Below are 10,854 nucleotides of genomic sequence, written 5' to 3'. Positions count from 1 at the left end.
TAAGAGAACAGCTTTTTAAACTTTACTGTAGTTAGAGCTGAACAACAAGTGAAAAAAAATAAAGCCTTTAGCAAACAAGGTGGTGCTTCAAATGCACACTATTGCTTCAGAATTATTTGGACCAATAAGCTGAGCAAAAATAAAAGACCAAAAACTATTGACCTCAATAAGTAGAGTTCTGCTCGGAAGAAATGTTTCAACTTAGTGATGAGACAGGATCCCCTCTGGCAAATGACACAACTCTGTTGCAATACGTGTATAAATAGTTGCATTATTAAAAAAAAAAAAAAAAAAAAAAAAAAAAAAAAAAAAAAAAGACCTCTCAGAGCAAAGCTGCTTAACTTGTCAGATGCATCCTACATACTGCTCATCCATTAAAAATGACTGTCAGCCTGATTTTTTTGTAGCATTCCAAAGATGCATCTGTCGTTGACAGAATTAAATTACACTATTCATCTAACCTATGGAGACACAAAATCAGAAAAGACTAAATTATCGCCAATGCATACAGACAAAAATATAAATCCGCAACAAGGACAGAGGATATAGGAGAGAGAGTTTGAAGGAATTATTGAGAAAACTGAGGTTTGGGATTACTTGTGTCAGATGTGGAGGTCACTGTTGACACTATGACAGGTGGCCCAGTGCGACGTCCTACCATTTTGGTGGTGTTAAGGTTTTGCACCTGTAGATTAGAGGTGGAAGTTATGGGAACAATGGAACTCTCAGGAGCACCACCGATCCCTTTCCGGAGAAGTTGGGGGCTGTGAAGTGGACTTAGCCCTGCCACTGGTGAGGCTGGGGGGAGGTTGCTGGGTCTTTTCATCAGTTCCATGGGAGAATATGAGCCAGAAAAGGTCTTGGGTGCAGTTGCTCCAGGGGTGCCTGGAGCTGGTGCAGACTGCTGTCCAAGAGCAGACATGGCAAGACCAGTGTGGGCATTGTACATGGAGAAGGGTCTTCCTTGAGTTACACCACTGCTATATCCCCCAGTGTTGTCTGGAAAAATTCCAGTTGCCTGTGGACGGGCTCCTGGGTAGGTGGTTGTCTCCAGAAGGTGTTGGGAAGGTGCACTGCTGGGTCTTCTACCAAGAAACTCTCCCATCCTGGGGGACATGGTCTGGATGGTTGTGGGAGGTTGTTGCATCAGGCTGGGGTCCATGGTCAAACCCTGAGGCTGCATATAGAGGTCACTACGATGACTGAAGCTGTTGGATCGGGTACGTGTTGCTGTCCCACCTGTCTTGCACCCAAGGACCACACGGGAAAGAACACGAGCCTGGGCCAAGTTAGGGGCCACAGAGCGAACATCATGGTCCTCCATCATCCCCAGTGTGGCAGTTGAATCAAAGCCATGCTGCAGCAGGAGAGTGATAGTGCTCTCAGCCAAGCCTTCAGCTCGCAGAAAAGACAAGAAAGCAGGGTCGACCATTTTCTTGGGGTCTGCAGCACTAGGATGATAAGGAGGCAGGTTGGAAGCCATTCCAGCTGTAGCGGCCATCACAGGTGACCCAGGATCATAGTTTGGGTCATAAGGCAGCCTCTGAGAGGCCACAGCTCCATAAGACCGAGGGAGAACTCCGTCCATTCCCTGAGAAACTGCGTCCACCACTGAATTGGCAGCAGGTAGCTGGCTGGGGTCCAGGGATAAGCTGTTAATATTGTTATAAGCTCGGTGAGTAGAGAGAGATGGTGGCTCAGCAGTGTAAATAGGGAGAGGGGGCTGAACCCCGTAGACTGCAGGAGCGGGAGAGCTGCCACCAATACGCTGGATGTCTGGGATCATCTTAGACGCTAAAGTTTCCCGGTACAAACGGCTCAGCTCAACAACAGATGGGGGAGGAGGCGGGGGAGGATGAGGTGGAGGAAAAGGTGCACCGTTAGGTGTTGAAGCAGAGGCCAGCACAGAAGGTGTGGCCTTTGCCTGTCCTTGATCCCAGGCAGTCCTTACCATCACAGAGCTGGGCCCATAATGTGTGGCTGATCTGGTGAGCAGGTGTGGGTTCTCTCTATAAAACCCAGAGTGTTCAGGTTGCTGACCAGATATGGTAGCGTCAGCCAAGTAATATTCCTGAGGAGGCGCAGAGGTCCGGCCTGACATCGCTTGACTGGGGTAGAGGCTGCTGCTCAAATCAGGCACAGAATTCTTCCTCAGTATCTGCTGCCACCCATGCTGGTCCTGCTGAATCTGCCTGTACTGGGAGAGTTGGAGGACAGAGTCCTGTTTCTCACCAGGATCTAGGCGATGGTGAAACCACACTCCGCTATCTCCACCAGCCAGTGCCAGAGAATCTGTGTGCCCCGTAATGGTGCCACAGTAGTGACATCGACTGGCAGCTCTATCGTTCCTTCCTTCAGACCACTCAGGATGAGCACACTGGCCCAAAGAGCCACCAAAATGCGACTGCTCACTTGAGTTAGGCATCAGTGAAGACAAAAAAGCAGACAGCTATAAAAGCGGAAAATAAAGCCTGGTGTTGTGTTTCAACTCTCCAGTTACACTCGCCCACAATCAAAAGGGAGGGGTGGCGAGGAGACAAGGTGAAGCATGGACCCCTTTTACCTGATCTGCGGTTGTAGCCACCCTCTCCACACTCTAAAGTCTGTGCTATCATGTAACTCCCTGCTGGCAGGCCATCTAAATAATTCAGCCCTGGAAACATTAGAAATCAACAAGGACAGACACACAACATGACAGAGACAAAAATGTGCACACACACACACACACACACACACAAACGCACAGAAAAAAAAAAAACACACACCTTCAGAGTGAGGCTCTACTCAGCAGGGATCATGCCTGTGCTAGGCATCATGCTTACACTCCAAACTACAGCCAAGTATAAAGAAATTGGGGTAAAAACACATGCAGACAATGCTAACAGAATGGAGGAGGGGACAAGACGCACTAATCCAGTGGGGTTGATCCACGCCATTGGCAGGGACAGACCTCTTGTCCACAACGTTCGCCACAAGGAGATTAGCATCAAACTAAAACCTGCTTAAATCCACTGCCCTCTGTGACATCACTTGAACCAGATAGTGTACAGAGCCAGCAAACTGATTAGGGCCTTTGGATGTGTTCAGGGAGTGTAAAGCTACAGTGTTTACGGTGTTTATGGTTACCGCTAACCTCTACGTTGGCCTGCAGTCGGTATCCCTCTGGGCATGAATAGATCTTTCCACAGGGACTGACATGTTTGCCTTACTGAGTGCCTGGAGTGAGGGGGGAGGGGCTGTACCCGAGAGCGGGGCCAAGAAAAAAGAAAAAACTAAGGGTCAGATTGAATCCAGTGGGTACTAGAAGGAGGTGAGAGAATGCTGCACATAAAGCAGCAAGAATGCGCAGCCTTTTATACCGCACAACTACAGATTCACACACATGAATACACACATACAAATGCACCTACAGCTAAATGCAAGCAACAATGCCCAAATGACTAAGACATGCAGTTTACAATGATACAATGGAGTGCATTTGTATATAATTCCAAATCAGTCTGACTCAGGAGCTGCAGAACAAATCTAAAATAAATGGCCAACCTCTACCTGCTTCAGAAAATCCAAATTTACAGCATGAATCTACGTTAACGGCACTTTTACCAGCCACAGCTTCCACAGCTTGCATTCTGATTCCAATACCACATACACCAGATGTACAAGGGAGCAGATGTGGCTTATCTGAGACGTTGCCATCAGAGAGATAACTGGCAGTGTTTGCTTGCCATGACAAGAGCAATGTAAACAAAAAACAGCGACAGAGGGAGAAGAAAGGGAGCTTTGATAAGTGTGTGATGGGAAAAAGCTGATAAGACAGGAGGATGCCAGCTTCACTGCGACTGACAGTGTGGGATAGAACGAGGACAGGAAGGAGATATGATTGGACTGCACTGGACTGTGACAACTGGATGGCCACAAGACTGTTCTCATTCTGTGCTGTATTTCTGCTTGAAATAGGCAACAGGGGTTTAAAGGAAGAGTTTTTGCAGCAAGTCTCCAGGGACATCATCTGGATGCCTCTGAAGCTGAGGCACAGAGACAGCATGACTGAGACGGGCTAAATTTATTACGGTTACAATGTGACAAGAGACTGCTATAGTACAGTGTCTCTTTATGGTGTCCCACTACCTGTCAAGTCACTGAAGGAAACGCTATAAACAGCTTGTTTTCATTTCAGAGCTTAAGTGATGCAATCATGATATAATGTCAAAAACAAAAGAACAGATTGTTTCATTATGGAACATTCACATTGAACAAGTAGGTCAAAACAAGAGGAAATCGGAACGGTTTAATTTTCCCTATGGCCTCGAACAGTCCAGGATGATGCACATCTGAGGGATGGTTTCTTTCATTAGACATAAAGCATACCTAGCAATTTCCTTGCAGTGATTTCTCAGCGCTGTCCTCCCAGGTCTGAGTCTCCCTGTGCTTTTTTGTCAGCTGTAAAACACACCATTAATCACTGTGTTGTATCTCTCTACGGCGATCGCCAACAATAACCTCTTTTAATAAGCCCCTTCCAGGGCCGTGTGTCACTCAGATTCCCGCTTCCTGACAAAATATTAATAACAATAATAAACATCTCAAGTATGGTCAGACTAGTGTTGCTAAAACTGAAACAGGGATGTGGCATATCATATCTCCTGCCATGCAAATTGCTGTATTTCCCACGATTCATAAGCGAGAGAAGCTGGGGTTCATATTCATCTTGTCTACATCCTCTGATATGCCTCTCATGAGAGCTGCTCCATAATTAAGTGAGCATGCTATATTACTCTCATCAACGAACGGGGGCCCTGTACTTGCAAGCATGAATAATACAACAGAAGAATCGAAGCCCCAAACTTACACGGTGGATATTTGGTGAGCGGCATCACAATTGATGCCAACACTCTGCTTGCTAGCTCACAGCCAATCGTGCGGCTCAATAAAAGACCTCTAGGTACAATGTGTTGAACAGACGTCCAGCAACAGTCGTGCCTTTGGAGCAATCTGGCCATCTTTCTAGGGCACAGGACGCTAACGGCAGGACTTGGCAGGCAGCGCAGGCAGAGATAGCTGCAGAATGATTTAGATAGCTACGACTCTACAACTGCTGATCCATTAAACTTTCATGGGGGCTTCATAAATTAAAACCATGACTGGAAGAACTTGAAAATTCTACTCAATTACTGTGATTGTACAGTATATTAAAGTTTTAACAGGCCTCTGGGCATTTTCTCGCTGTAGCACAAGTACCGAGAGGAAGGGGGGGGTGACAAAGAAAGAAAAACACATGCCGTCAATTCTGGCCCAATGGCTTTTTGAAGGGTTACATCTGCTGGGTTATCAAGACCCTGTCCACCACCTCTTTACCACTTCCCATCCCTGTGGTTTATGACAAAACATCTCGCACATTTCCATGAGTGGGAGGGACGCAGGGCAGAGCGAGAGCCGCTACTGCAAACCTTTTATAAGCAGGGCAAAAACATCTGGTAGACCTAGTGAGGGAACTGATTAGAGTTTTGTCTTCCATTTTAACGCGTTAGTTTGTTCCCTTTTTTTTTTGCCTCATGCACGGCCCTGCGCTCCGCCTGCCTATCATTATCAAGCCAGCGGCCCATACTGCATCACAGATGGGGCAGACAGAAGGGAGAGACGACAGCCCGCTTGCTTTTTGGAGAGACAAGAAGTGTGCAGCTGAGTGAGAGAAAAGGGAGGGAAGGAGAGCAAGAGAAAGGAGAAAGGAGAGAGGAGAAAATGTGATTTGCCTCCATGTCACTGATGGAAAAAAAAAAATTACGGCGTCTAGTTAAACAAGCGCTCACCTTTATAATGCTGTATGGTAAACTAAGCTGTGGTTATAGGACGTAGAGGACCATATGTGAGCACTACAAATGAAAATGCATGGTTTACAAAAAGGTCACAGTGTCCAATAGCGCTTTTTATTATCCAAAAACATGCACACTATTGCATGATCTCCTTTTAATCTAACAACTCTTCATTTAACATTTGATCATACCATATAAGTTTCTAATATTTTCTCTATAAAATGCAGTTTAAAATGTGCACTCCTCTGATTTCCTGAGTTTTTAGTGAAAAGGTTTACACAAGCAACTACAATAAACACTACAAAGAACAATTGTTTACTAAAGCACTCTGGTGTTTTGTTTATCAACTAATATGGATAAATTATATTCGTAATTATGCGACCACAAAGTGTCATCGTGTAACAGCACATGAAGGAAATGCAGATGCTGACTAAAACATTATCTGACTAGATTAGAGCAGCTCTAATCTAACCCAGAGGGGAAACAGTATTGCAGTCTACAAGCACAACAACAACTATAGCACAGAGAGAAAGAAAGAAACAGATCAGGAGCAGAACTGTCCTCCCTCCCAGCCACGCAGCCCAGTTGCTGCAGAATGATAAACATTGGTTCAGATCAAATTAAGCTGAGAACATGAAAAGGACCTGAGGCTGGGAGAAACATGGACCATGGCAGATCACTCCTCATCTCTTCAGATGACAGAAATGAATCTCTTCACCCCTGAGAGACAGAGAGAGAGAGAGAGAGAGAGACAGAACAGGAGGAAGAGTGAGGGAGGGAGAGAGAGAGAAAGCTCCTCTCTATTCCTTATAACACTGAATTAAAGCTGATGCTTCCCAGCCGCTGCTTTGATTGAGCTAACTAGCAGCTTTTGATAAAAACTGTTGCAACCAGTTCCCTGCTTCCTTATTTGCAGACAGGCCAAATTATGCTAAATACATATCAAGGACTTTCATGGCTTAATCAGCCTTGTCATCTAGCTAACGGGTTTCCTTAGATACTGCAATTCATATCCCACTGCCATAAAGGCCAATGTAAAATAGCCAGAGAGAACAATATGGACAAAAGGTGTCAATAAATAAATAAATAAATAAATAAAACTAATGTACACCTTGCATAGAAACAGTCTTGGTCAAAGTTGTTTGTTTTTTTTAGTGTCAGGAAAAACAATGACTAAAAAAGCAAAGGCTCTGTTGGACAGTGCAGAGAGAGAGTGGTCTCAGCAGACGTTTTCGAAAGAGAATGCTCCAGATTTCCGCTTCAAAGAGACTGAGGAGCGACAGCACAAATCACGGCTTCATCTGGTCTGTATCTGTTTGCCAACTGTGGTTCTGGTTGAAGTGTGAACCTGGATTAAGATGAGTTACTTCCGACAGTAGCCAAATAGGCCCTGTGAGGATTTTCTTCTTTTTTTTACCTGCGTGTGAAACTAAAAGCAGAGCTTTTCTCTTTGCACAGAGACAATCGCAATGGCAGCCTTATCACAACGCAACATGCAATCAGTGGGACAACTTTGCCTGGTCATTGGCTCACAGACAAATCACAAATCACAAGCTGTTTTTTATTTTTTTTAAAACGCCCTCACAATGGTCACCAGAGGACTGATTCACTGATCTTGTATGATGGCCATCTGGAGAGTTTTTAGGTGTGTGTGTGTGTGTGTGTGTGTGTGTGTGTGTGTGTGTGTGTGTGTGTGTGAAATGGAACATCGACAGGTATGCTCACCATGAAGCAGCTCTCCATGCATCACAGCAACACCTGTTACCGTCTCTCTGTGCATCTCCTATGGGCACTGAGCTCATGGTCAGCAGAGCAGACTAACTGTTGTTCCCAGAAGAATGACTAACTACCTCAGCTGTCTGATTCATACAAATGCAACAGCTGGATGTGGACCGAAACTCTAATCAGGAAGGATTTCCACCAACGAGCAATCCACCTGTGATATGAAATACGGCTGATTTTAGGATTCACCTTTAGGGCTTGGCCGTAATTCAATATTGTGTTATGAAAATTCAGTGGCCTGCTCTCATTATTTTATAGTTCCACAAATTCTGCTGCTCAGATTAATAAGTAATTTTCATTGGTTTACCTTATTTGGAAGTATGTCTTAGAGTTATAGTAGGCAATGCCTATACAAATAAAGTGAAAATAAAATTACAGTTAATTGTTTTTGATTATACTATTTCTTGTCTGGGACCAGTACCTTCCCAAAGTATCTGGTTGTTGCATGGCAACAGGTTCTGGTCAAGAAATGTCCCTGAGCTTTAGACGTGCTTGAAGGTTGGTTTTGTCACATTTGGACACAGCTTGCCGTTTCTCATCATTTCATCACAATCTCAGCAAGAAAGTGGACCATATGCACAATTTTGCCACATTCTTTTGCTACACTAATGCATTTCAATATTCCACAATCTACTGCTTGAGCTTAAAATCCAACAGCATCAGGGATCAAAACCATGAGTGCGTTTCTGGGCCTACAGTAAGTATGGGCTTTTACAGGAAGCACGGCATATGTCCTTCATTTCATGCGCACAACACTGAGGTGCTTACATCATGTTGCAAAACAAATATGCTGGCACTGGGGGTAATGGTGCGTCTAGCTTCATTTTCCAGCACTGCAGTCATGTCTGCCTCTCCCTGCGCTGGCTCCAGGAGGGCCCAGCAGCTTAACAAGCCTCTCGGGGACCCAGACGGCAGAGAGGAGATGATTTTACCTCAGGACACACAAAGGCACACACATGCGCAAACACACGGCAGGCAAAGTCAAGCAAGTGGGTTTAAAAATTCACATCCACAAAAGCTTCAGACACAGTTTATACACCCACACAAAGACTCATATTTCTTGTTGCCAGGGTCTACTTTGTAGTTATGTGCACAGCAGGGGGCTCCTATTCTGCATTGAGGCCCTTCATTACAACACCACCCTAATCCCTAACCTAAAGCCTGGTTCAAACTTCCTAACAGTTGTCACAAGACGGAAACTCTTCAGTCCCTGTGGTGACCTAACTCAAGTTCAGATGTTCAGAGATTCACCACAACCAAAGTCACATAACAGACACTCCTACACAAACAAACAGTGGCTCACAGAGCTGCCAGAGTAAAGCAGTAATCTCATTTACATCCACCAGATGACTGCTTGCTGCTGACGTCAACAATTATACACTGGTTACTATAGTATCAGGCCCATGCTGTATGGCAGGAGAAAATGACAGCAATCGATACGTATTGATCCCTGACAGGTCTTAGGGTTGGGCTAATAAAAACAGGGTTGGTGTGCAAGGTGCAGTGTAGCTCTGAGAGGCAAATGAGCCCAGTTTTAACCAAATATATCGATTTATTTACTCATGCAAATTACTAAATCAATACTTACTAAATTATGACTTCGATGCAATCAAAATGATTTTGCTTGTTTAGCATAACTCCAAATCTTTGGGGGACAGAAGAGGTGTTTGCACACTGCACCAGTAAGAAAATGAAAAAAAATCCCACAGTTTATCAGAAAACCGACCAGTGTGAGAGCTTCATTTGATCGGCGCTCTGAAAACAAACATCAATATCACGCCCAGATCAGGTTTAATTAACTATGAAATCCAAAGTTATGACTGTAAATGTGAGGTGATCAACTCTGCAGCCCTACCTCTAGGCGCGGAAAAACATAATTGGAATTATGCAAAAGTGGCGCCGTAGGAATGTACGACATGCACAAGTAACATTTACCTTCGCATATCCGGTCCAGCCGCTGCCTCTTAACTTTGTGTTTGTCAGTCAGGGACATGGCGTCAAACGCAACACGGCACAGGACTGCAAGGCTCGGATAGGCTCAGCAGGGTACCTCTCCTCCTCAGCCACAAATACTGACAAGGTTCAGACTCCTAGTGCACTGTCAGCACTATTCCCCGGGGCATACCGCCTGGGCACATACACCTGCGAGAAAAGGCACAAACACAGAAAAATTTGGTTAAACACAACACGGACGTGTGCGCACACTGTATATAAACACTTTATTGATGTACAAGCACACAAAAAGCGCAGTGACAGGGGAAGGCATTAAAGAGTCCTTGACTACAAAGTCACTCAGTTTCTTGCTCACAAAGAGCCTGGGAAGCTGCAGGCGATTGATATACAGAAAAATCAGTGAATCACACACACACACACACACACACACACACACACACACACACACACACACACACACACACACACACACACACACACACACACACACACACACACACACACACACACACACACACACTTTCTCAGATTCTGTAGGTGACATAGTGCCCCATTTGGTATAAAAAGTGACAAAGCTTCCAAGCTTTTAAAGCTCCACTTTTCTCCTATCTGAAGTCTTTTCTTTCTCTGACAGAAACTCATCTGCATCTGCATCTAACTTGTCAGCTGTCACATTCCCTATCGATCGTGATGACATTTGACGCATCTCCACTCAGACAAATAGCAATCGACTTTAATCCTTTATTATATTTGTTTTTGGGGAATCAAAGCCATTAAAAAAAAGTATTTAAATTAAAAAAAAAAAAAGGGCAGGGAGAGAAACACTTATTCATTTAACCAAAGCTGATCTTTTGTCAGATCATTGTGAAAGATGTTGATGGGACTTGTGAGGGGAGATTTATCACCTGACAACACAAAGCTTTGGAGCTGGTGTACCTGTAGGTTGACAGCCTGATGTGTAATGACACATTCAGGCCAATAGAGGGTGGTTAACATCTACGCTGAGCAGTGCAGAGCACACCATCTCACTTTCACATCTATCCAACACAGTGTGTGCATTCCCACTATCACAACAGTCATTCTGAACTCAGACCTTTCCAACTTCATAAATACATTTCTAATGCAGAGAAGAAAAACTCCAGCTCTGCACCCCAGTAAATCTGACATTAAAAGAATGTGTCCTGGCAACTGTAATCATGCTTTCATTATCAGTTTGAGAAAAGTTTAGAAAGAGCTGGTTGGATATGTTACTCCACAAAGCCTTTGGTTCAGTAACACTGCCAGACTTGCAGGCAATGGAAAACAGACG

General features: G+C 44.6%; 2 protein-coding genes across 4 annotated transcripts in view; both read right to left on the bottom strand.

Annotated features, from left to right (window-relative positions):
- The window catches only part of LOC137105649 (C-terminal-binding protein 2), a 90,062-nt gene that overhangs the window by 41,967 nt on the left and 37,241 nt on the right, over window positions 1–10,854 (bottom strand). For all 3 annotated transcript variants that reach the window (XM_067488141.1, XM_067488140.1, XM_067488137.1), the window contains exon 2: window positions 9,528–9,734. In XM_067488141.1, coding sequence (XP_067344242.1) covers window positions 9,528–9,585 — 58 coding nt within the window. In that variant the 5' untranslated portion in view covers window positions 9,586–9,734. The remainder of the gene's footprint in view (window positions 1–9,527; window positions 9,735–10,854) is intronic.
- On the bottom strand, window positions 569–2,684 carry LOC137106060 (uncharacterized). The gene has a single exon (XM_067489070.1). It carries the CDS (start codon window positions 2,423–2,425, stop codon window positions 569–571), a length of 1,857 nt encoding a protein of 618 aa, XP_067345171.1. The 5' UTR covers window positions 2,426–2,684.

The sequence above is a fragment of the Channa argus genome, chromosome 20 (genome assembly GCF_033026475.1).
Source record: "Channa argus isolate prfri chromosome 20, Channa argus male v1.0, whole genome shotgun sequence".
Lineage (NCBI taxonomy): Eukaryota > Metazoa > Chordata > Actinopteri > Anabantiformes > Channidae > Channa > Channa argus.
The sequence above is the reverse complement of the archived record's forward strand: the minus strand, read 5'-3'. Positions and strand labels throughout refer to the sequence as shown.